Consider the following 26,975-nt stretch of genomic DNA (forward strand, 5'->3'; position numbering starts at 1 on the left):
AGTATCCAGTTTAAGTTATAAAAGATGGAATTTATGGATTAAAATCTTCAAATTGCTCTTATCATCACAGTAGCATCTCCTGTCTATATGAAGCCCCATTTAACAAAAACAAAAAAAAGGCAGAAATCACACCCATATTGTCACATTCTTTTTTTTTTCTTTTAAATCAAGCTTAAAGATATGGGGCTTAGGCCCCGCAGGCCACCCCCTTGCTCTGCCTTTGTCAATAAACCTTTTAAGGATAAATCACAGCACAGCAATGACCTCATGGCACTACCAGAATAAACCCTGTGGCCAGATTAAAATAGGAGACGTCTGAGCATTGTCTCCCTCACTTAGAGGCTTTGGTCAATTTTTAATCACGGGCAAAAAAACAAACAAACAGAGGTCTATAGTTTAAATTTAACTTGTGTGAAAAAAAAACAAGAAAACAGATTTTAAAAATTATTTAGTTGTGTATTTTCTATACATATCACTTTTATCTATCTAAAACTTTTTTTAATCTATCGTCATTAGTTAAAATCTGTCATTTTCATTATTGCATGATAAACAAAAGGATGTCGCTTTCAACTGCGTCATAAAAACGCGACTACTGTGTTTCTATTCCAGTGCGGAAGTGCCGCCTTATCACCAGTTAGCATTTGCAGCTGGTGTAATTCAACGGAAACATCATAATGTTGAACGACAGCGAGCTTGCAACGTTGCGGAACAGATTTAAAAAAGATGCCGAGTTTCTTATGCGAACAACGACACACGATGACGGAGATGAAAAGAGTAAGCTGTTGGCTGACGTTGAGGTTGATCTTTTTTTCTTAACTGACAGGAAAAAACAATGACAATTCAAACCATTGTTAGCAAACAACTACCTAGTACTGTAGCTCGGTAACTGTGGAAATAAACACCTTAGTGGCTAACTTAAGCATGTAAATATCACTGTCAGTAAAGGTGCTAACCTTTATAGGAATGTATGTTCAGTAGGGCTGTCAGGATACCAGTGCTGAACCTCGGTTTGAACCTAGTAAAAGTCTTACTGTATCGATATTTGTTTCTGTACTGTGGGTTTAAAAAGACAAGTCCCATAGGCATCCAGTTTTTTGCTGTCAATAAAATCCTGCAGACAAAGTCTGTTCAAAATTCAAAATAAAAATAGTGGCAATTATTTCTCTCCAAGCAGCCCAGTGACATTAAGGTAGTTTCAAGTTATTTCCTGCTATATATTACTTAAATAACTGCTTTTTCTTTTTGAAATACCTAGAATCGAAAATTATGGAGGTATGGAAAGTTACTTATTAACATTTATTCATTACTGCAACTCAGTTACTACATAATTGAGTTGCTTTTTGTGTACTTTCACTTTTGATCAATTTTTAAAAGGAGTAATAGCAGTCAGTAGAACCTTGTGGGAGAAAGATAAAACATTTCATCCCCAAACAGCGATTGCATTTTACGTCCTTCCTTATAATAAACAACAATGTTAGAGATTCATATTCTTCTGTTATAGCAGATTAAGGAAAGATCATATTTCCCTGTACAATCCCCTCAAGTATCAAAAGCAGAAACTTTGTAATTAGTACTCTATAAACGTTGAATGATCTGCTTTTATTTAGAGTATGATAACCCTGTACTTCTTTCACCTCTGCAACTCAGGCTTTAATGTGCAGTTCACACATTTGTAGATAGCCTTAAAAAAATGAGCTGTTTCTTTTTAAACCCACACAACAATAGCAGAAAGATTCACTCTGTTTAAGCTTGCACAGTGGACAATTGTACAACTCGGAGGCCTTCACTGGCAGACAACCAGTTATTCTTGATTGTTTTGACTGTGAGCAAACGCTGCGTCAGCTCGGCAATATAATACAAGGAAACTCTACTCCACACTGTCCCCAACCAAAGGGTCACATCTTTGTTAGCGTTAACTGAGGGAAAAAAACGCTTGCACAGCGATCACTGCTTTCTTATTAGTGACTGCATTTTATTCTAGTTTACATATCATTTCATGGGAGGTCCCTGTATGCTATATCCTGTATCCAAAACGGACCACTTGGCATAACTTTGGCTACATATGTAGGTCACATACCAGCTCTTGTTTGAGGCATGGAGTTCACTGTGAACTCCTACACTGTAGACTAGCGTTCCAGAGCACTTCAGCAGCCAACATCAGACTCTGATACGTTTAATCAACCATTAAATTATAGAGATTAATCACTCTCTAAAATGTAAGATTACCTCAAAGTAAACTATCGCTTTCATCTCAGTAGCTCCTTAAAGCCTGGGGGGGGAGGGGGGTTGAACTTTCTATTATGAGAAGAAAAATCTTATATGTAGCCCATTTAGCTCCTCTTTGCAGTTTTGTTAAAGTTGACCATGCAGGGTCTAAGTGTTAATTTGTTCTTTGTAGGATGCTAATGATTCCGGGATGGGGCAGGCAGCCAGAGTCAGTCTCGACACATGTCTCAACACGTGTCAACACAAGTGTACTGCAGCCAAGGTCAAGCTTCACGGCTGCTGTCTTGTCTGGGCCTTTCCACACCTAGTAATATGCCTGGAGAGCTCCTGAATTTTAAAGCACTAATATGCAAAGACATCCAAAGCACGACTGGGGTTGTGTCAATCTCCCTTTCTGCCTAGTGCTGTCCTAAGGCAGCTTACTTGCCAAATCTATGCCTTACTTTAGCCTCTTTTTTTTTTGCCCAAACATGCCTCTACAGAAAGGAAAAGCACTTAACAAAGAAGTCCCTAAACCCAGTTAAATCCTAACTATTCGCCTCCACAGGTCAACTGTGCCAACCGAAGGGCAGCAAGAAGCCAAGACTTTGCCAGGGATTTGTTCAGTTAGTTCCAAACAAAACCCCAGAGGTCTGAACAGAAAGTGATCTCCAGTGTCATAGAACCACCCCCATCTATGCTAGCTCTCACCACCCACCATGCCAACATGGAGACGTTCTCTTTCTTACCTACTCTGCAACATGGCCAAACAGCATTTCCACCTTCAGCTGACCCAGACTTAGCAAGAGGGTGGCAGAGCTAGGGTGAGGGGCCCTGACTGGGGCTTAGCATTCACCCCTGCTGGATTAGGCTGATGCCCTACCTCCCCCTTCTACCTACCCTAGCACACCCCACAGTTACATCTGTCAACCATTATTTGGTCCCATACTGAGATATCTCAAGCTTTGAGATATCTTTATGAGTGCCTAAAAAGATGTGAAAAATCTGTGAAATGTGTTGTGCAGACATGAGTTTGGGTTTTCTAAAGACAACAACAATAAACAGCTGCAATGCCCATTTACAGCTCATTATGGAAAAAATGCAATAAAAACAAACATTCAAATGTTAAACGTCATTGATTAAATCAAGTCATGATAAAGTGCTTCAAAGACGCCTACTCAAAATGAAGTCTTCAAAAGTTAAAGTCTATTATCTTGTGCTTGCTTTGTTAAAAATAATATATTTACCTAAAATCCTAGTTGAATGAAGTATTATCTTAAAGTAGACAAGATGTTTGAAACAGTTTCTTTAAGTCTTTTTTTTTTTTCTATTACTTTTTAGGTCACGAAGAAAAGGATGCCAAACCACTCCCACGCATCAACAGACACACCATTTTCTGGATTGTTGCATCTATAGGTGTGACATACTACGTTGATTTCATCCACAACATAATGGAAAACGACGACATCAAAAGGTGAAGTTATGCGGAAGACAATCAACTTTCCTTCATGACCATGGTTATCAATTTTCAATTCTCTTCATTGTAAACCCATTAAAAAAAATAAATATGACAGGTAGCAGGTTCTTTTCATACATCTGGGTAAAACATGACAGACAAATGAGAGCTTTATCTGAGTTTGACTTCTTTTGAGTATTCCTAAGAGAATAGCCTAATTAATGTGAATTGTAAGAATATTGTCTTTACATTTGAATAGCATCAACAAGTCTTTACAGGCTGCCTTTGTACAATTAATATAGATCATTTCCTTTTCTCCATAGTTGGTGGTTCAATGTGGGCCTGATACTCCTTGGACTCTGTCTGTCTCTGGCCATGTTTTGCATTGTGTACCTGGAGTGGTTCAAAGGCATCCAGCACTATGACCAAGAGTACCCTGCCATTCCTCCCATCACCACTGCAGCTTTTATTGCAGCGTCCTGCAGGTAAAACACAAAACACAATAGTGCAGTTTATGTCAGTGGCAATAAAATAAAGCCTTTTTTTTACCTCTGTGCATGTATGCATCTAACAGGGTGTCACACAGCTGAAGTAAATGTCACTCCAGCAAGTCAGTTTTCCTTTTAATCGTGCCTTGTGGAGAACATGCATTTCCTACTGTTCAATTTTGAAGTAACATGTAGTTTACATCTTTTAGGGTCCACTTACACTCCAGTTGCCCTGTGTTGTACTGAAGCAGGATTGTCCCCCCTCCCTTCTCTCCCCCTTGTCTGCGCTCACATTGCTCCAGACCCAACCAAGCCTGAGCACAGTTACCTCTTGTTTGGATAATCCCATCTGCCCAAATCTGAGTAAACACTCAAGCTCTTCATTGGACCAGTGTCTAGATCGCATGCCTGTGTTTGTGCTCATGCATGACTTATCGTGCCCTGCCAAACCCACCTCTTTCAAACATAGCACCTTTTGAGAAACATTTTGCTATACCAGTTGATAGGCAGTTTAGGGTAAAAGTCCTAGAAATACTTGCAAATTTATGAAAAAGCAAGTTGAACAAAGTGATATCAAAGTGTTTATTTAACTAAACTTGTATTTCAGCTTAAGCTGAGGAAAATGGTGATGAAAACAAAGAATCCAAAAATAAAGCAAGGTTTGTGAAGGTGATCAACTATTTCAATAGGCATCTCGATCGTGGCAATTACATTAGAGCATCAGAGAAAGTTTTGGTAAGCAGCAATTTTTCTCACAGTCATTTTCCTGAATCTCCTGTGCTTGCTGAATAGAACTAAGCAGACACTGATTTTGTGTCTAAAATATTTTAAGAGTTGTCACTGGTTTTAAATACTGCATTTGAGGTCTTGTTTTTTTTCAAAAGGAAAGAAACATTTGGTGTGAGAAAAGACGGTGTTCATTTTTTAATACTGTTAAACCTTCCCAAAATATTACAGCAGCATGAGGTATAACAGACAAGTGTTTAAATACCACGTTTTAGGGGTTGACCAAGAACTTGCCAGCATGCACAGGCAAGCACAACAATCAGAGCGGGCCTCTACTCATGCTTTATTCACTCCTTTTACAAAATGTTTTAAGCCCTAAAAAAAACAAGTAGGTGTATTACAAGTGTTTTGAGTTAATTAGCTGAGTAGGGTGTGTGACACCATAACTTTCCAAATTGAACTTTTTCACAATATTCTCATTTTCTGAGACACTGAATTTTGTGTTTTCATTATCTGTAAGCCATAATCATTAACATTTCGAGAAATAAAGGCTTGAAATATTTCACTCTATGTGTAATGAGTCTATATAATGTATGGGTTTCACTTTCTGAAATGAGTGACAAAAATATTGAACTTTTTCATGATATCCTAATTTTTTGAGATGTACCTGTAGGTCTGAGCACTGTAAATTGCTTCATCTCTCATTGACTCAGTGATTGCAGTGATGAAAAGCATCTTAGTCTTATGATCTCTTGTGCTTTTGTAGTTCCTATAGATTTTTTGGTGTCATCACTTAATGGTTGTCTGTATTTGATGAGAGGCTCATGAGGCAATAATCGTAATGACAGTTAACGATTAAGTGATCATAAGCAAAATGAGTTTTGCTATAACTTTTCACACTCATCCATGATGCCTGCTTAAGTTTGCATATTTGATGTCTCAAGCCCAGCAGTTACTTAAATTGATTGGCCATTTAGCTGTTCTCGGTCATTGATTAGATTAGCCTATTGACTATAATACATTTGAAACTTTTTCATTGTATTTTTGATAATGATTGCTTATGTGATAAATTACTTCTAAATGGGCCATTAGTTTTATAAAATGGAAAGTTGTCAAACACAAAACTGGATCTATGTGATGCAGCCCTCAGAGGTTTAATGATGAAAGCTTAGATCTCTCAGCCTCCCTGTATTTTTCTTAGCAGCTCTGAAATAGAAAATAACTACTTTTGATTTTCACTCATGCTCTTAACATCGTCCTTTGTTTATCCTCTGCATTGACTGTGACATTGCGACAGTTGCCTTTAAGAATGCAGAAATCAGCAAATTGAACATATTTAATCTGACATTTGTAAGTTGATTGTTTTTCCCTTACAGCTTTAACATGGCACTGTGGCCCGTGTGGTCTTTCTTCACTCCACTCATCCTCTTCACACAGTTCATGGGAGTGGTAATGTTCATCTCTATGCTTGGATGACTTTGACAGGTGAGGATGATACCTTAATAAACTGACTGTACTCACATGGTAAATGTTTTTCTCTGCCATTATTGGGACTATAACGCTGAATGCTTAGTTAAAGCTTGCACATTGTACATGTAGATCAACGGATCCACCAATCTTAGTAATGAGCCACTTTTAGCTAACATTTCTATTTGATTGTGTTTTGTTATACTAGAGGAAAGGTATAACTTGGGACCTAAAGCCCAGCTCAGACCAAAGATTCATGATGAGACGAGTTTAAGCTTGTAAATACTTGCACCAGGCTGCTCTGCAACATTCTGAAATCTTGTCAGTTCAAACTGCTGCAACAGGAAGAGATAATGTATCATTTATGTGCACCTTATTTTAAGGGGTGTAACGATCCATCAATGTGTATAGATACATCCAGTGGTTGATTTATCACCCAACCAGATCCATAGAAAGTCAGAATATCTATCGAACCTTTTAGCCACGCTTTTATTTTGAAATTTCTCCCACACTGTTGACAGTTTCAGCCCTGCAGCATGTCCTCAACAAGCTGGCAGTAGTAGCAGTTGCTAACCGTCAATACCCGAGATAAAGAGTATATCTAATCCCATCTTGGCTGTGTGGACATATTTCAGACATAGACTATAGCAGGACGGGTCCTTGCCTAATTTATCTGTATACAACCACCATATGAGATTGTTTATGGAATTGATTGTTTAATTGATAGTGATAATGAGAGGTGTCATATTGCTCATTGGTTTTTTCATTGTTGATGTTTATTTAAAAAAAAAAAAAAAACGTCTATACACCATGTGCATTGCCTTAAACACTGCATGGCAGCACCTGAGTCCAAATGTTCTTGAAGCACTTGTGGCACTTACTGAGGCTGTTTCTTCTTGTCTAGATCTTTGCATGTGTTGTACTTACTCTCGATTGTACGTTGCTTTTGATAAAAGCATCTGCTAAATGACATTGTAACATTGTAAAAAAAAACTTTCACCTTGTTAAGATGAAGTAGCATGGGTGGTGTCTGGTACAGGCTCTACAGATAAACAGACAGGAAAAAGTGCTGCTTCGTGCCTCCATTGATACACTGGCTTTGGTCAGCCGTCTTATGTTGAATTTAGAATTAAAATATAAGCTGACCGAAATTGAAGTGGTTGAAGCAGGATAGCTGCTCAATTTATATTATCCCCCCTCTCTTTCTCTTATGTGGCAACTCATGTCATCCTTTGAAATAAAACTTTGCCCTAAACATTCCATTTATAAAAGTCATGATGGCAGTAAATCAAAATAATGTAGATGCATCACAGTAACATCACATGCCATGGATTTAATCTCATTAAAATACAATGTATTGCAAAATTACAAATGAAGTAAATGCCGCATTAATATGTCACTGTGTTAAGCATCAAAGGCTGAAATAGAGCAGAAGTAACTAAGTCCAAGTTTGTAATTTAGTTAAGACAAAAAATCTAAAATAGGGAAACAGAGGTCTTGAAGACCTGATCATGATTATGAAATGTTGCAGAAAATTACATAATGGGGCTTTAGAGTGATCTGAGTTAATGAGGAAATAAAAATGTTTGATACTGAAAATATTTTTTTTTAAAATCAACATGTTTTAACACAAATGTCCATATTGTGTTCCTAATTTAAAGGTAATCAGGGGCTCTCAACTTTAAGTGATAAAAACATTTGCAGCATTACTAAAATGGTCCAGTACAGTAAAACTGAAGTCTTTATTCTTTTTGTTAAGAGTTTTTTTTTTTAAATTAAATACAGAAACCTTTCAGTGATTATCAAAACTACTTTTACCCCCTTTAACTGTGTGAAATATGTGCATAAAATCGTTTGACATCAGCCTCTATATTGATTGTATTGAAACCATACTGTTGCAGATTTTGTGATATTGGAAAATATCAAATTGTTGTCCAAAATATCAACATTGTATCACGTTGAAACAGGTGCTTTACACCCTTATTTTACTTAAAGGGGAGCAGTTTAGTCATATGTAGAGGAATTGGTGTTGCCTGAAATAAGCAGAGAGTGTACTTTATCGTGGGAATGGTGAACATAACACTGCTTCAGCCACAACTGTTGATAACAATATACAATGTACAATACATCTAATTTTTAAAGATTCTCTGTATTACAGAATGTTCTGCCAATTCAACGATTAATATTAACTAAGTAAATGATGTGACTGCTGACTTCCTCTCTGGACCCCAAGGGGCTGATTGGCTGATGAAACACATCTAATGCCTCGTGCTCCAGAAGCAGCTGTTCCTATCTTGACTGCAGGAAATCCTGTCCGCTAACCTGATTGGAGCTGCAATGGCTGCATCTGTGCCCTGCAATGCTCTTAGAAAGTGTGGTGTTGGTCTTTGGGCTGAACTGGGCTTAGTGCAAGAAAGAAAGTGAATCATAATAGTAAAGGTCCTATAAAGATAGCTGAAGGGTGATCATATATGTTCATTTAAAATTAAATGGGTCCTTATATCCTTCTAGAGTTAATTTACTTTCTCTACAGTTGGTCTTCAACCAAGAATCTATGTAATAACTACAGTTTCTTTACATTTATACAACTTTTAACCCTGAGCACATACAGAGTACTGCACGTCACAAAAGCAGCATTCAAGCTTCCAACCCTGAACATGGCATAAGAGGGAAATTTCACCTTTAGTTTTCATATTGAATGATTAACACAGTATTCATCCAAAAATAATGAGTAGAAGTTAAAGTTAAACTGTCCTCATACTTTTTACAATTAACATCAATGTTTCTCACTTTAAATTTGGTCTGACTTCATCCTGTTAACTGTCATGCTACATTAAAAAACAACCTCCAAGCACACATTCGGCAACACCTGGACTCAAATCATTAAGAGGCACAACAGATGCATATTGAAATTCAAATAGATTTTCCTTTTACAGTCCATGATTTATTACTTATTTGTTGTCTTACAGCTAGTATAAATGAAGGTTAATTCATACTTTGACTATGCAAATGATTGTATTGTAAATAATATGCATATTAAATAGAAATAAAACAAATAAAAAATTCATATTGCAGGAAATTTAAGGTATGGAGGAAGTGAGTAAACTAGCCCTGGCAATCACATCTATGAACTCGTTCTTCTTTCGCCCAAAGCTCAGTCCTGCATAATTAAAGGGTCAAAAGAAGAATAAATTATTATAATAAGTTGAATATGGAAATATCTTATGTAATACATTTCATAAACAGACCTGTGGTTCTTAACTGTTGGGTAGAGACCTACAAATTTATTGCTGAGCTGTTTTTAGAGGGAATGTGAAATGTTTTGCTAGATTAAGGACACGGTAGCAAAAAGTCTGATGTACTGAAGCCCTAAGTAGACAAACAGTACATCCATATATTTAATTTGACTCAGTTTTGCCGTGACAGTGTTTACTATGGTTGTTTCCTTTAGATCTTGACTTATTTATCTTGTTATTTTTGGGGTATCAAAGCAGGTTTTCCCATGATAATGTGTCTCTAGAAAACAACCAAAATTTACATATTACCATAAATAAATGGAAATAAAATAAAATGTATACATACAATTCCTACCAGGGCTTCTGTAATGATGTGCTCTACACACCCTTTCTTTCAATCTTTTGTCCATCAAAGGTCTAACCCGCAACATTTTTATTAAATAAACTTGATTGGTTGAAAATATCAGGAAAATTGGGTTATGATTCCTCATCCAGGAGGTGGTGATGGGTGAGGCTAGATGAGCTGAGAACCGCTGAGATAGAAGACTGATACAATTGTGTCTGCAGAGATTTATGTGGATACGCTGACCAGCTCCCCTCTAGCTACAATCAGGATTTTGTCAATAATCTTGTCTAGAATTTGATTTGAAACTATCTAATCTTCCCCCTGGCTCATGTCCTCTGTCACCTCTTTGTCTCTCACACCTTCCAGACATCATGTGTGCATGGCAGACCCACACCTGCACCAGACTGATCGACCTACTGCTGAAAACACAACCATCGCTGCAGCTTTTGTCTGGCAGCAGTCAAAATTGTTGGACTGTTGGTGTTAAATGACTTTAAACATCACAGTTTATAACTTTTCATCGTTGTGTTTTCCTTAGGAAACAAATGCACAAGTGTCAAGAAGTGTGACACACCGTGTCGATGGAGTTTAACAAGTTAATTTTTGATATAAGTCCCTTTTGCAGCAGATGTTTAGTTCTGTAGCTGAACAAAAATGACTCAATTACAGGTGTTACTGATACCATAAACTTTGGCTTAGTCCTATGAATGCTCTTTAATAGTCCTGGGCACTTTTGACAGCAAGCACACAGAATAGGTTTAGCCTACAGTCCAATCTAAATGGATTCAACTGCTTATTAAAAAAAAAAAAAAGAAAAAAAAAAACGTATTTACTTTTACTTCTGTGAAACTTTAAATATCCTCCACACCACGAGCCTATACATGAAACCAACAAAGACTGTAACTTATTTTATTTTTCTTAACAAGACATTTTGTGAAATAAATGTACATTTACCCATATTCTGTAAAATGTTTTTCACTAATAAATGTTTTTATCTTAATTTTTCCACTGAATTGTTGTCCTTTTTTTGATAGAGCACAGCTTTAAACATTTCAATGAGATAAAGCTGAAATATTACCTGTGCAGTGTTGGACCGGAACATACCACTTAGTCTACTTAATCCAGAAATTTGGCACGAAAACTGGTTTGTGACAAAGATATAGAAAGTCAGAATTTCCCTTTCAAAAAATCTTTTAGAACTGCAGACAAAAACAAACTTTTTCCAACTTCAGTATGAAGCATTTTAACAAAAGATTCCTACAATGCTCTCTCTTTGACACAGTAAAAAAAAACACAATAAATGAGAAACCTCTAAAAATAATCAGTGTGGATATGCAGAGTAACAAACTTAGTACCTCAGAATAGTGATCAATGAAACGGACAGCACAGGATGTGGATGATCTTGTGGTTGGGTTGCGACCCATGTGCACGGGCAGCCCGGGTTCAAGTCCATCCTGTGGCTTCTTTCCCATATGTCTCTCCCCCACTCTCTTTCCCCTGTTTTCGGCTCCATCCACTGTCCTCGTCTAGAAAAAAATGCATAAAAAGCCCAAAATATATCTTAAAGAAATAATAAAATGGATGTTTCCCTTTTTAATTCAAATCTGTGTTGATGAAAAATATGTCTAAAGCAACAACTTCATATCTACAGATTATGCTGAATGGTGCTGTAGAATGGAGAATGGTGTATTAAGACAAAACTCGTTAAAAAGAATCCCTGTTGTTTATGTTCATTATCATATAATAATATAAATATCTTGACTTGACATTAGGTGAACACATGGCATTTAAAGAAGCTGTAGGTGGTCTTAGTCAGCTGGTAGGATCTGAACAAAGTTAAACACTATTAACCCTGAATTTCAAACTAATACATAACTTTATCATTTCTGCATGTGCCCACTGTCTGACTGTGGCGTTTGGGGTTTCTAGAAAAATCGGAATTGAAATTTAGTACATTGCAGGGCTATTTTGGCCCTCTTGGGACAAATAAATTCACATCAGTCCTGGCTGTGAATGGAAATCTAGGATAAGAGCCTCTGAACATCAGAGAAAATATGAAATGTGGCATGAGAAGATGTGTGGTCAGAGACTCTTCATTGTAATCCTTGGGTTCACGAGCTGAAATCTGTTCATTTTTATAATTATTTTCTTTAAAATGTGAAACCTTGCAAATCAAAAGTACAATATTTCTTATGTACAAAGGTCAATGACATGGCATGCATGTTTTTGTGTCTAACTCATTTTTTGTTATTTAAATCTATTAGTTCTTGGCATGTATCCGTGAAACTGATTCAAACAATGTATCCTACAGAACCTACTTTGTTTGAATCAGTTTCATAATATTTGAATAATGTAAGTAATTACATATTTTGGCATCTCAAACCGTAAAAAATGTCAGGAGAAAATAAACTGATTACTGACGCTGTTAGAAATGACTATTTAATTATGAGGAGCTCAAATAACAATATTTGGGCATGATTTTGTGGTTGAAATCTTTTGAATAAACAAATGTTATCAAAAATGGATCATTTTAAAGTTTGTAAGACTATCAAAAAACTTTTGTTCTAAAATTTTCAGGTTCTTAAATGTCAAGGTGATACGAACCTAATCATGGGTATTTTATTTCATTTTACTATGAAGTGATTAACCACGCTACAGTCTTTTTTTATCATCCATTTACTGTAACTCCAGCTGATGCTCATGAACAAGTAAAAGGGTTTGTAAATCATTTTTTAAGTAAAAATAGTTTATTTTAGTCACAGGTGGGTGGGTATACTTTCTACATCAGGTGGAATCTTACTCTGGAAGGCATGATTCTTGTTATACCATGGCAGGGTAGTGAGAAACTCCATGTATTTTGAAATCTTTTCACAGTGCAGTGATCGTTCTTAATTTTTTGTGAAATATACAGTGTTTTTGTACCCTTTGCAAGATACTGCACTACTTCAGACTTTTCATCTGCAGAAAGATTATTCTTTCCCCCCATACTGCTGAAACCTGTGACTTACTTAATTATGAGGAACAACCTCCTTAGGTTGTTTCCCTTTAATTAAGCTTACCTGGCAAACTATTGACCAAACCTGAGAGTGATGTCAGTGATGTAAACCGACAGCAGAAGCGACACACTTGAAAACTTTCATTGAAAAAGTCAAAATCAAATGTTTGTTTAATTGTAATTATATGAACATATTCATTTGGAACACATTGGAAATTACAATCATCAATCAATCAATCAAGAAAGTGAGCAAGCATGCAACCTGAACAATGTGAAAATTTTTATGTTAATTTTTTTTTCCCTGCACTTATTTGCATTTATTTTTTTCTCTCTATTTATTTTAAACAAACCATCAAATCAATTATTCTTAGGTATTGTGCTCTGCCTTATAAACTTAAGATTACCTTTTTCTCTGGTGAAGACGTAAAGAACAACCATAAAGGTACTTCAAAGAAGTACAGCAGGGAAAAAAAAACATTATTACTGAATTATCTCTGTGCTGAAAGTCTGCACCAGTAAAGTTTACAATTGGCTAAACCTTCTACATGAATATTTTTTGCCTGTTCATCTCAGCAATCTTTCAGCGAGAACATATTCAATCAGGACTCCAGTCTGTACTCCTGCTGTGTGGGAGTCCTTCCATGCTGTAAAAAGAAATTTAATCATCAGCCCACAAAGAAACAAATATTTACATAATCAATGAGACCAGGTTAAAGTGTGACAGCGGAAGCTGCTGTTTGACTTTATTGTTAAGTATATTGATAAAATGCATAGCTATGATTTTTTTTTTCATGGTTAATAATAGCTCTTTTCCCTCACTGTTTTATGTAGAAGTCCAGCATTTTAAACTACACAGAGGAAAAGTAGGGTTTTTAAGAATAGGTATCAGGCAGAATTGCTCCTTTAATTTTTGTTTGTGAGTTTAGTGATAATATAGCTCTATCTGTTTAGGCATCTCTGTGTTTGAGCATGAATTTACTTCATGTTTATATCTATGTAATCTTTTGTTTAATTTATTTTTGTTAAACCTGTTATGGTGCTTCAAATGTCAGTAAATAGCTACTAGGACACGATTTCCCCTAACAAGTTTGGTTGAGGATGCGAACTAATGTGACTGGTCTAAATCTTTAAAAAAAATCTTTAACAAAACAGTCAAACGCTTTACACAGCAAATCCCAGAGTAATGGATCTACTCTTAAACTGCACTTTTTGTCTGAGTGCAGACTGAGGTCTAGATTAAATCAAAATGTTCATATTGATCGCCCATTATTGTTTCCTGATTAGCAAGATGTCTGACCCTTTGTCTCACTGGTTCTCGGTGATGGGCAAATCGATACTCAGCGGATTGTTTATATTCACATGAGCCTTACTTGATAAAGGGTCCGGTCCTCGTGACGACCACTCCCCAAATGAAGTCGTCAAGCGACCGGCTGAAGTCAGGATGAAGTCAGGGTGACTGGAGTGAGAGGCTGAGTGTAAAACAGAAAAAGACAGGATTTAATACAAAGTAAAACGTTATTAAATGACATAACAAAAACCCTCGCGAGTGTGACATTACGTAAGAGAGCAGGGCAAGCATGAAACAGGAAGTTGAATATAATTTAAGAAGTGAATAAAGTAAAAGAAGCTTTGCTAGTTCTAATTTTGTAAAATTGTCAAAAAACTGCTCAAACTTTTTATACAACGCTGAAAGTGATTTACGTTGGCAGCAAAACCAGCAAAAGAGCGTTTATGTAATGCTTTTATTTATGGGTGACTGATGCTAACAATAACTTACAATGAAGGAAACCGTTGTTGATGTTGTATATGTAACACATAAGTCCCCCTGTTACCTTTGTATGTCTGCAGACCCCAACTTCAATTTAAATGCTTAATACCATGGACTTTGCTGTGTTAGAATTGCTTGCTGGCAAATATGTCATTAAAATTCTGTCCGTCCATTTAAAGAGATACAGTAACCTAACCTTACTTATTGAAATGTGTTAAAATATTTTTTAAGCACTAATTGAACAAGACTCAAGCTAATATAGGCTTATGAAAAAAAATCACACTGTTCCTACTTTAATCAGTACATTGAAAATAGTAGATTGTGCACCTACTTATAAGGATGCTTCAACTTGTTACAAGACATTTAAATACGTTTATTCAATTAAAGTTAACAAGTTGCGTCATTAACTTGAGGTGCAACTTAAGAAATTAAACAAATTAAAGCATTTAGTGTGGTTAAATGTCATCCCCCAATCACCCAAACTCCTACCTGAGAAAAATGTTTTTCGATTAGTTTTAGAAAAAGGTTTGGGCTATAAATTTTCTCTCAGAAAGGATAGGTAACGTCTTTATGTTACCGAAATGTCTTAGACTTTTTTCAAGCTGATGGTAAACAGAAATTGCCCCAAAATCCATGAATTCCACTGTGGTCTTAATCTCGCGCGAACTGCTTACGCACGATATTTATCACACTGAGTCTCGTGCATGAAGGCTGTAACGATACAACGTGGATATCTTCTTTACAGACGTCCCATTTTTTAAAAAAATATTATTTTTTCAAGTCTCAGTGTGTGACTGAGGAATTGGCTGAACACAACGTATAATAGGAGCTTTTGTGATGTCCCTCTGTATCAATTTCACAAATGGTTTTTCACCTTTTAATTAGTCAGGTTTTGAAGTCACAGCCATCGTTTTATTAATCAATTTAATTCAATAAAGGATTAAAGAGGCCCATCACCCCCTCTAAACTCACACCTCTATCACCCATCAATCAATGTGAACCGTCCTTCCATTGTTTATGCTGATTGTGCCCATCCGCCGGAGCCAGGGCCTATTTATTGAACCAGAGTTTAGGCAAACATATCCATAAGAGCCCTCGTCGCTGATGTTCTCAGTGCTCCCTGTGTCTGAGTGCATCCACTCACAAAAAGCTATTGTGAATTTGACCACAGAAATCTGATTCTGCTGGGGTTTGTTTTCACCTTGAAAGCAAAGTTTGTAACCACAGGTGGACATAAGGACTCGCGAGAGTGGCACAGGACAGGACGCGCTGTCAGGACAGGTCACCTGCTTCTATCCCTTAAAAAGTCACAGATTTGTGAGAAGTCATCTACCTTTTCGTGATATGCAGGCCTGCATGCTGATCACCCGATAGGAACCCAGAAAGGATTTCAGCAGACTTGGACTGACTGTCTGGCAGCTGCTCTGAAGAGGTGGATTTTTTTCTGGTTTCGTGGATTATTCCGTGCTCGGTGTTTTTGCTTCTTTGAGCAGTGAATGGTTGGCACAACAGGCCCAGTGATTTCTCTGAAATATATGTTTCTAGAGGACGTGAGTCTCGGATCACCAGAGACTGAAACGCTACCTTCCACTTTTTCTGTGACTCAGCGAGTCGGTTACAGACTAGATATTTCATCAGAGTTACCAGATGACAATGGCATCTATCAAGTCCATCCTCATCGAGGCTGGACATTGAAACTCCGCGTGGCCACTGAGCCGGACCTTGAATATTGAATGAGCATGTTTGGCACAGTACCTGCCTGCCTGAATCCCCACCTTGCAGCCACAGGTTACGCACCTGGCCTTCTTCAAATGCACTTATAGCGCACGGGTTTGACTTTATCCTCCTCTCGGCTCAGCTGATTTTTCTACATGTCTCCCACAATCGTTGAACACAACGGCCTGGACATCATGTGTTTGAATAAGTACTGTCACAGTTCCTCTTCTTCCTCGTCCAGCTCCGAGCAGGACAAGAAGATTTTCTCCAAGCTCAGACTCAGTTTGTCAGGGGAATATCCGAGGAAGAACGCAGAGATCCTCAGCGGTCAGTATGGCATCAACGTGCTGCTGATCGGGGCGGCGTTGATGCTGGCTATTGCGCACCATGGCCCCTCTGTCAAAGAAGAGCACCTGCTGTCCCTCGTCACCTGCCTCGTGCTCCTACAGCTGATCTGGATGATGTGGTACATCCTAGTGAGGGACAGACAGAAGAACACCAGGACTGATAAAGATGTTCACGCAACAACATGCTGGATTAGAGGTGAGTTTGGGCAATTACGCACAGGTTTACAAAACAGTAAATGCGTAAAGTTGCAAGTCAGTGTTTATCTCTTGCATAAACTTCGAGAAGACAAGAGGAAGGGCAACTTTAACAGGTATATTATGATCTATAAACATTTTCATTGGAGATAAAAGTTTGGATTTAGGTAAATGAAGAAAACTTAATGTGTTTCAAAATATGGCCAAAATGCATTTGTTTTTTTTCTTTTACGACTTCATCTCTATTTGCTTTATTTTGTAGGTGGTCTGACTCTCCTTGCACTCCTTTCCCTCATTATGGACGCTTTCAGAATTGGATATTATGTTGGGTATCAATCTTGTGTGTCAGCTGTGCTAGGGGTATATCCTGTCATTCATGCAACTCACACCATTGCTCAGGTAAGTTTACAACCCCACTTTAATTTCTATAAAGCCATGTTAGACACTGTGCCTTTTTTCCAGCCAGGTCTTGAATAATGTGCTCTTTGTTGCTGAGGCAAGTACAGAGTTGCTGCAACAATATAATCCTGTCATTGTCCATGTGTTTCAAGTGTAACGTCAGACATCAAGGGAAGCCTTTCCGATAAAGTGACTTTTCAAGATATTTCTGTTTTGAAACATATTAAGTTAAAGGCTTCATGCTGATGTTGTTGTCCCTTTTTTGTCTCTTTAGGTGCACTTTCTCTGGTTTCACATCAAGGATGTCATCAAGAGCTTTGAAACGTTTGAGAGGTGTGTGATATAAGATGTCATAAAAATGTTATTAAACCAGTTAATCATAAAGAAACATGCATGCCATCACTGTCACAAATCCCCATTTTGCAACACATCACAACAAACTGTGAAAATGATGTATAAGGTCATTTCCTAAGTGGTCCTTAACCTTGCTGTCACCTGTTTGCCTCCTCAGATTCGGTGTAATCCATGCAGTGTTTACCAACCTCCTCCTGTGGTGCAACGGTGTGATGTCAGAGGCTGAGCACTTCTTGAACAACCACAAGAGAAGACTCTCTTCCCTGGGCTACGGAAACCTCACCATAGGTAAGGGCCAAAGGGTCGATTGCTGACTTGTACCTGGAAGAAAAGTACAATAGTCCACTTGAGAGCTCACATCAATGGATGAAAGAAAAAAGGAAGGAGAGGAGGGTCTGCGAGGGGAAGGGAGGTGAGCTCGGCAGCCTAGTGGGTCTTGTTTGTGTCGAGCGTCCCTCTATTAGGTTTCAGGAGACACACAGTGTTGCTGCCGCTAAGGCCCCCCTTCTCCAGCCCTTTCCCTACACTTCAGCCACCACCATCTTCCTTGGCAACCCCCCGCTTGACCTCAGACGGCTTTGTCCCCAGGCCGCTTACTCCCAAGGGTGCTGCAATTACAGTAACTGATACATCTAAGCCCAGGGTTGGGGGGTTCGACTGCTCCTCCTCATATCCGGCTGACTAAGAGGCTGGCTGCACCCTGACTGTTGTTCCCTTTTAATTAAAGGGTGCAGTACCATGGTGGTGGCCTTTGCAGGGTGAGTGGTGGGAGGGGGGGTGAGTGGGGGCACACGGCAGGGTTTTGTTGCGATGATCTCTAGAGGGCAACAGCATTACTTTAACAAGCTATGGCTAGTTTGACAAGGAGTGAGGATAAAAGATTATTATCTATATCTGAAATTCTTAGGTATCACAGGAGGATTTGCATGAGATAGTTTCCAATGCACATATGGAACTTTTTTTTTTGTGCATGACCCCACAGTGCTTCAGGGATTCAAACAATTCATATAAAACATAGCATACAAGTCAATCTAAAAGTGACTGGTAAGAACTAATGCCCACCTGAAAAAGGGTTGTTGTTTCTGCCTAAAATCTGTTCAGTGGTTAAAAAATGTAAACAAAATGACATGAACTCCACCACCCAGCAGAATTTCAAAGTGTTTTTCAACCTAGCATCTTTTCTACATCTTAAGAAATTTAAATGACAAGTACAGTGCATTCAGAAAGTATTCAGACCCTCTTCAGTTTTTAGTTTTATTTATGTTGCAGACTGATGCTACAGTCAGAAGAAAATTTGTACTCTCACTACACTCAGTAGCCCATCATGACAAAGTGATAACAGAATTTTAGAAATGTCTTGCTTGATTGAAGTCCACCTGTGCTAAATTAAGTTGATTGGACATTATCTGGAAAGGCACACACCTTTCTGTAGAAGGCCCCCACAGCAAGATTGTTGCAAGACGAATACCTCGGGAAGAGCACAATAGCCTCCATAATTCTCAAATGGAAGAAGTTTGGCACAAACTGGTCAAACTCAGCTATTGGAGTAAAAGGGCCCACTTGGTGTTTCCAAAAACTCCATGTGAAAGCCAAGCAGGCTTTAATGTGCTTTGCACTGAGAGGCTTCTGTCTAGCAGCTCTGCCCAAAAACCCCAGACTGATGGAGGGCTGCAGTGATGGTTGTCCCTCTGGAACTTTGTCCCATCTCCACACAGGATCTCTGGAGCTCAGTCAGAGTGACCCTCTGGTTCTTGGTCACCTCTCTTACCAAGGCCCTTTTCCTCCAAAGGCCTAGTTTGGCAAGACAACCAACTCGTAGAAGAGTCCTGGTTGTGCCCAACTTCTTCCATTTAAGAATTACGGAGGCCACGGTGCTCTTGGGAGCTTTCAGTGCAGCTGATTTTTTTGTAGCCTTCCCCAGATCTGTGCCTTGTTACGATCCTGTCTCTGAGCTCAGTGGTAGTTCCTTTGATCCCATGGCTTGGTTTACATTTGATATGCATTGTATGCAGATTGTCATAGAGAGATGTGTGCCATTCCAAATCCTGTCCAATCAATTTAATTTACCACAGGTGGACTCCAGTTAAGGTGTAGAAACATCTCAGCAAAGATCCAGAGAAATGGGAGGAATCTGAGCTAAATTAACAGTGTTGTTGGAAAGGGTCTGAATATTTATGTCAATGTGATGTTTCAGTTTTTTATTTTTGATCAATTAACAAATATTTCCAAAATTCTGTTTTCATTTTGTCATGATGGGGTACTGAGTGTAGATTAATCAAAGTAAAAATCAATTTTTTTTTTTCAACTGTAGCATCAGGTTGCAACATAAAGTAGATTGCTTTTAACATCAGCTGTGGTGTGGTTGTAAGGTCTACAATATAATCCTTTTGGGGCAGACAAGGAAATTAAATCCTCTAAAAGTGTCAAAACTGACAGCACCCCTACATTATGTAACTAGTAAGTAGAGTTACAGTGAGGGTGTTTATTGCAGGGTGAGGATGGTGTGAAAACAGAGAACTTTAAAGTCAGAGCTTGTAGATTACAGAAAAGCCACTTGCAAGAGTTGATTTTTATTTCAGCTGTTTAAGAAATGTACATAAGGTGATGAAATTTGATGGTTGTTACTATCAAGTACTACTCATAGTAAACCTATGAAAGGCTACTAGGAATTAAAGAGAGAAAAGGGCAAAGAGAAACAGACAGTCAAGGGGTTAAAGAAAAACTTCTGCTCCAAAATCTGGTGTTAACACATTTGTCATACGAGCCTATCACTGATAATCAACTGGAGGCCTATGGCCCACATCAGGCCCCCCACATGTTCTGAGGAGAAAATATATTGTTGCATTCAATGTGTCTTTTCTTTCCTTCTCATATTAATCCCCTCTATTATTAAAGAATATCAAAGAAACCCCAAAATAAGTGAAATTGGAAGAATTCTTTTAAAGATTGGCATAATGTTTGATCAGTTTTACAAAAATCCCACTATTGTTCTTAGCAAATAAGATGTATGACAAACACATCAGTGCATCCTTGATTCTGCATCACCTTAATAGTTCAAGTGCTTTGAGAGTGTATTTTTCACTCAAAGACCTGTTTCCTTCAGGTTTATTTCACCTTCACTAGTTTAGTTTAGTAAGTTAGGTTTAGTCCCACCCAGTTAAGTTTAGTTTAGTTTAGTTTAGATAAGTTTAGTTTAGATAAGTTTTTGTCCCACCCAGTTTAGTTTAGTTTAGTTTAGTTTAGTTTAGATAAGTTTTTGTCCCACCCAGTTTAGTTTAGTTTAGTTTAGTTTAGTTTAGTTTAGTTTAGTTTAGTTTAGTTTAGTTTAGTTTAGTCCAACCCAGTTTAGTTTAGTTTAGTTTGGTTTACTTTAGTTTAGTTTAGTCTTGTATAGTTTGATCTAGCCCAGTTAGTTTAGTTTTTGTCTTGTATAGTTTAGTCTAGCCTAACTCCAGCTAACTCCAGCTTACTCCAGTCTGGCTTAAACAATCAGCATATGTGCTTGTGCATGGGATGTTTATGAAGCCCAAATCAATCGATAGTTGAAAAGAGGATACTAAATGCGAATAAACATATATTTAAGAGTTTTAGGAGGAAACTGAACACGTTTTGACCAAAAACGGCAACATTTTCCACTACTAACAAATCAAAGCATAAAAATGCTTGGATAGAAGCTTTGTTGTAAATTTCTTGTACAGTATTTGCAGTTTATTTGCATAAAGTGCTGTAACTTCAAAAAACCATAGGTTTTAAACCTTAGGATAATTCATCAAAATCATTATTTAGTTTTAGTATTTATATTTAGTATTTAGTTTAATGTAAAATCTCGGCTCCCTCTTTTAGAAATCACAGCGTTTGAAAGTTTATGGTGATACTGACACAAAGCCAAAACTTTTTTTTCAATTAATCTTTGAAACTACAGTAAACCTGAGAAATATGAAGTGTTATTGTGGAAAAAACTCACATAATCTGTTTTTTGAGATCTGTGTGAAAATATCGTCATGGTGTTTGAAATGTATAGCTGGCATTTGTAGCCTGAATGAATTAAATATGTAAACGAGGGCAACAATACGCTCGGCAAAACCTTATGTGGCGTATCAGTTTCAGTCCGTCTGACATTTTTTGAAGCACAGCTAGAGTTAGCCAGACAGTTAACCTGCTCCAGAGCAGGCTAGTTCTGAAGTCTAAGTAACCATGGTTACTCAGCTGAGACTCCAGTTAGCCACGTTGATGGAATGATATTCCTACTAAAGCAAGCCAGACTAACTTAAGTAAGCCAAGCTAGCTTTATCCACTTTCACGGAATACCCCCCAGGTCCAGACCAACATGTTGTTGTCCATTTATTGTTGTCTACATTACCTGTGTGTTAAACAATTTTACCCCTTCTACTTTCCCAGAATAAAATGTGGGGGTTTCTCTTCGTCTAATTCTTGGCAGCAATTTGTTTTATTTCCTCTGCATGTGTATCTTAGGAGTAATGCTTGTTATCCATTAACTTTTGTTGCAGTTATAACATGCCCTCCTAAAAGATGGCTGTGGAGTTAAAACACTGTTTTAAAAGATGAACATGTAGCATGATATAGGAGCACTTTTCTCATAAATATCTATTTGTTTGTCTGTTTTGCAGTTCACACTGAGCCTCACTGTAACTGCACCACCAGCACTTGCTCCATGTTCTCCAGCAGTCTTTACTTCCTCTACCCTTTCAACATTGAGTACCACATCTTTGTCTCTGCCATGCTCTTTGTCATGTGGAAGAACATTGGACGAACCATTGACCTCTCTTCAAACCGGAAGAAGCTGGCAACAAGAACCAAGAGCTTAACATTTGGCCCCATTCTGGGTCTACTTGCACTGGCCAGCACGATAGGGATCCTTGTGGTGTACATCACCCATGTAGAGCAGTCCCTCCAAACTCGCCAGTCAGCCATTTCCATGTTCTACATTTATGGCATTGTCATGCTGGTGTTCATGTGCTCTGCTGGTGCTTCAGGTTTGCTGATATACCGGGCAGACCATGTTCCACTGGACACCACAAAGAACCCATCCAGACAGTTGGACACAGAGCTGCTCTTTGGCTCCTCTATCGGCTCCTGGCTCATGTCCTGGTGCAGTATAGTGGCTGCGTTAAGCACCAACAGCAGCCCTCCTTACCGCTGGACCAACTTGATCTACTCCCTGCTTATTGTGCTGGAGAAGTGCATCCAGAACCTCTTCATCATAGAGTCACTGTACCGCCAACAGGATGATGGGGAGAGGGATGACCCTGAGCTGCCGGCTGCTCCAGAAATCTTCTCGGTGACGTCCTCATTGGCCCCACCATACAACGGCATCATCAACAGAGGCTACAAGACTCCGGACAGGGCCTGTGTCACAATCGAGAACGAGCAGGAGGAGATTGGACAGGTGTACAATTGTCCGAGGAAACCCTCTGAAGTGCCACTTGCTCTTGGAGACAAGGTGGTGCAACCCCCAAATATAAAGAGGCAAATCCTGAAAAACATTGCAGTGTTCCTGCTGATGTGCAACATTTCAGTAAGTGGCTGTTCCTGCTTCCAGTTTATTTGAAAATGGGTTGAGTAGGTTTTATAATGCCTAAAGAAAGGCAACCAACAATTTAAAACACCTTTATCTAGTACTCAAAATTTTAACCTCGATCTGATTTTCTTGTAAAAGTACGTTTATGTTATGACTTTCTGAGCTGTGTTTACATTCAGATTCCCTTCTTAGTTTTAAAGCTACAGCTTGGAAATTATTACTAATAATAAGTATTAAACTGTTTAATTATTATACACCCAGAAAATCAGACCCCAAGACAAGAGGGGTCTTACAGCAGATGTACATCTCTGACAGCCACTCTCACAAACTGTTCATCTGAAACATCGTTTCTTTCAGACCTGAAATACACGCCAAAACTTTCTAAATAAAAGCCAATTGACTTCCATGTAGGGTTAGATAATGGTTAGGATACAAAAGGTAAAGTTAAAAATCTGACCTGCAAAACCTGATTACAAAATGTTTGATAGAAGTGAGGTAACAGTCTGCTTACAGGTAAGAAGGTTGTCCTCCATGAAAAAATTCTAACACAACAAGTGCAGCTTACGCAGCACCATTACCAGCTACTGATGTAGCCAAAGCTGAGGCTACAAATCAGCTATGTAGTCAACAGTTACATTAGCCTTAGAGGCATTAGCTAAAGCTCATGTGGCATGAGCTAATGCTGCTACATTGGCTTAAATTTAATAATGTGAATTGCATAGCATTAGCTTTATCTAAAGCTAACAAAGCTTAAACAAGCCACTCTTTGTGTAACTCCTAAAACAGATCTATCCATGATTTAACCCCAGATTAGACCTATGATCTCTCTCTTTGTTTTATTTACTAAATGTAGGGTCAGGGTTAGGGGTGGCCGTCACAGACATACAGCCTGCAGCCACACCCTCTCTTACTTCAAAAAGCACACAGAGCAAAAAGTCAGGTTGAAAAAAAGATAAGATACAAAAGAAATAGTGAACACTTGTGATTCAGTTTATCCAAAAGGAGCAGGAACAGGTGCAAACTTGTTAAATCCAGTCCCTTCTGTATAAGTGATAGATCGACACCTTCAAATCATCGTCGTTATTTAAATAAACCCTTTCATTAATTTATTTTCTAAATGTATGATAATAAAGCATATCTTTTCCCAGTTTTCTTTGTTTGCAAACAATAAAATTTGCTGCCTGTATGTTTCCCTAAACATTTATTTTTTTAGTATACATGAACACATGATTTTATATAGCACAAACAATTACACAGCATTCCTGTATATTTACATAATACCCAAATAGAATTGGATATTTCTTTGTTAACTGCAGTAAAAAAAAAAGAGGATAATGTAGGGTTAATTATTAAAAAGATATTGACTACTAATGTGCAATGCAACACATTTTTCATGTAGTGATGAACCTACAAAGAATTTTCACTTGTTTTGGTATGATAAAGCTAAGAGGGATTGTTTGTTATACTTACATTCTTAAAGTTATAGAACAGGATCTGATCTCCATATCAGTGCAGTAAAAAGGGAAACATGCCCTCAAAAGCTACCAATAACTTCATAAGGTTACGACTAATAATGTTGTATGCACAGCTAATTGTGCTGCCCCCAAGTGGTTAAAAAAATCAATAAATGTACTCCAGGTTTAACAAATTTCTTTTCATTCTTTCAGCTGTGGATCCTTCCTGCCTTTGGCTGCCGGCCACAGTACGACAACGGCCTCGAACAGGAGACTTTCGGCTTCAGCATATGGACCACAGTTCTCAATTTCGCCATTCCCTTGAACCTTTTCTACCGCATGCACACAGTCGCCTCCCTCTTCGAGGTGTTCCGCCGGGTCTGACAGGATAACAGATGACTGATGATGCCTGATAACATGCACAGGAACACTTGTCACCACCGGCTCTCGAGAGTGTTTCACAGAGCAGGTCGACCTTTCAGGAGGCAGTCTGGGTCACACTCTGACAGACTTGAGAGCAAGCCGTGGAGACGAACAAAACGTAGATCTTTCTGTGTGGGAGGAAGACAGGCCTGCTATACAGATTCCTTTAAGAACAACTTTCTTTAATGTGGACTTATTAATGATAGAAATTAAAAGAATTTTTGGTCTCAACCATTTGAAAAGAGCTCTATGTACTATGTAGACACCTTTCAGTGGGTTTTCCTTCCCTGGTGCATCATCTTAAATGTTTAGGCTCTATTATACATAAAAGATGTGTAATTTTTTTTTATAGAGAATCAATAATAGACTATACCTGAACTGAATACTGTAAGCCACTGGAGTACTAGTTAGTCCCAGATCCTGGTGACAGCTTATAAAAACCTACTACACTGTTTAACAGTGATAAAAGTGCACCAGGGAATCAAACTGTATATGGACGTAGTTCTCATTTACTTCTTTTACTAATTCAAGTATTTTGATAGACTTGAGCAGCAAAAGTAGTGACAATCAGAGCACAACATTTTGAATAATCCTGATGAGTTGGAACGAAGTTCTCAGACTAAGCACCTGCCTGTGGGTCATTAAAGGTTTATCAGCGCTCTTTTGTTTGAAGTTGATCTCCTTTGTGGAAAAAGACATTACAAGGCAGCACTGATTTGTACCTTTGTACACCCTTCACTGCCAAGTGTGAGGTGAGATATCCTTGTTGTAAAAGGTATATCAGAATACATAAACATGTAAAAAATGTTAGTGCATGACAACCTCTGCATCAGAAAAGCAACAAAAACATCCCAGTCAGTAAGGTAACTCATTATAAACCACAGACATTCTCATGCATACGTACTGTAAAGTTTATATCATATCAATGTATAACATCAATTACTCCAGCAAGTTCTCAACCTGGTGCTACTCACTGTGTGTTCTCACTATGTTCTCATTATGTGCCAATTAATGGTAAGGTCCTCTTGTTAAAGGTGCAAAATGCCATATTATATCATTCTTGTACATTCTGCCATGCTGATCAAAATCATTCAGATACTGTGATGAGATTTTGTGAAATTCTAATGAAATGGTGCTCCTGTGAAATGAAGTGTACATTGTTGATGGATGAATATATATCTATTGTCTGATGAAATAAAGAATACCTACTTTTTTTCATATTGTCACATTTTTATCTGCTCCATATGCACACTGTTTCTGTTTCCACTGAGTTGCAATTGTAGTAGTACTTTTTCGCCACAGGAGGGCGTCAGGGATTTGTAGTTTAGGCCGATCTGACAGCTCTTGTATTCCTTGCAGGTTCACCCTGGATTGTTGCACCATCAAGTCCGTAAGAAGCCCTGCTTCATTCACAAATCTTTCCAATCAGACAAGTGGATGATTTGTTTTTGGAAAAAAATAAAAATGAATCTTGAATGTCATATTTTTTTGTAACAAAAATTCCAGCGACTCCAGAAAGTGAGAATTAGTTTTAATACAGAAGAAAATAACTTATTTTTTTAAATGTATTTTGCATTAATGAATCATGGACTTTATTGTATGAAACTTTGGTTCAGATGATTTGTATCTGTCTGTTTTATATCACTCCCTGTGTTGTAGTAATGATTCTCTGTGGTCATGTTTGTCGTTGACAGGTTGCCTCCTGACATGACATCCTGAGATTATAGGTTAGTCCGGAGATTTTGGCATCAGGCGTCGGGAGATTATTTTGACGTCGTGTCACAACGATTTGACAGACACGCAGACATATCTAAAAATATCCATGACGTTCCAAAGCCGGAAACGACTCTGCTGCTGCTGC

The 26,975-nt window shown here is 38.0% G+C and overlaps 2 protein-coding genes across 2 annotated transcripts; both read left to right on the top strand.

Annotated features, from left to right (window-relative positions):
• Positions 1-612: 612 nt before the first annotated feature.
• Positions 613-10,924, top strand: tmem128 (transmembrane protein 128). The gene is made up of 5 exons (XM_041815698.1): positions 613-774; positions 3,547-3,679; positions 3,985-4,146; positions 6,252-6,360; positions 10,291-10,924. The coding sequence occupies exons 1-4, from the start codon at positions 675-677 to the stop codon at positions 6,349-6,351; spliced, it is 495 nt and encodes a 164-aa protein (XP_041671632.1). The 5' UTR covers positions 613-674; the 3' UTR covers positions 6,352-6,360; positions 10,291-10,924.
• A 5,634-nt stretch (positions 10,925-16,558) lies between these two features.
• On the top strand, positions 16,559-25,075 carry otop1 (otopetrin 1). The gene is made up of 6 exons (XM_041783908.1): positions 16,559-16,946; positions 17,208-17,344; positions 17,619-17,677; positions 17,856-17,986; positions 22,327-23,234; positions 24,905-25,075. Exons 1-6 carry the CDS (start codon positions 16,559-16,561, stop codon positions 25,073-25,075), a joined length of 1,794 nt encoding a protein of 597 aa, XP_041639842.1.
• The last annotated feature ends 1,900 nt before the right edge of the window (positions 25,076-26,975 follow it).

This window comes from Cheilinus undulatus, linkage group 3 (assembly GCF_018320785.1).
Source record: "Cheilinus undulatus linkage group 3, ASM1832078v1, whole genome shotgun sequence".
Classification (NCBI taxonomy): domain Eukaryota; kingdom Metazoa; phylum Chordata; class Actinopteri; order Labriformes; family Labridae; genus Cheilinus; species Cheilinus undulatus.

Coding starts and splice junctions, on each gene's coding strand:
- otop1 (XM_041783908.1), top strand. CDS start 16,559: ATGTCTCCCACAATCGTTGAACACAACGGCCTGGACATCATGTGTTTG. Junction 17,345..17,618: donor CAACTCACACCATTGCTCAG/GTAAGTTTACAA, acceptor TTGTCTCTTTAG/GTGCACTTTCTCTGGTTTCA. Junction 17,987..22,326: donor CTACGGAAACCTCACCATAG/GTAAGGGCCAAA, acceptor TCTGTTTTGCAG/TTCACACTGAGCCTCACTGT.
- tmem128 (XM_041815698.1), top strand. CDS start 675: ATGTTGAACGACAGCGAGCTTGCAACGTTGCGGAACAGATTTAAAAAA. Junction 3,680..3,984: donor GAAAACGACGACATCAAAAG/GTGAAGTTATGC, acceptor TTTTCTCCATAG/TTGGTGGTTCAATGTGGGCC. Junction 4,147..6,251: donor TTTATTGCAGCGTCCTGCAG/GTAAAACACAAA, acceptor TTTCCCTTACAG/CTTTAACATGGCACTGTGGC.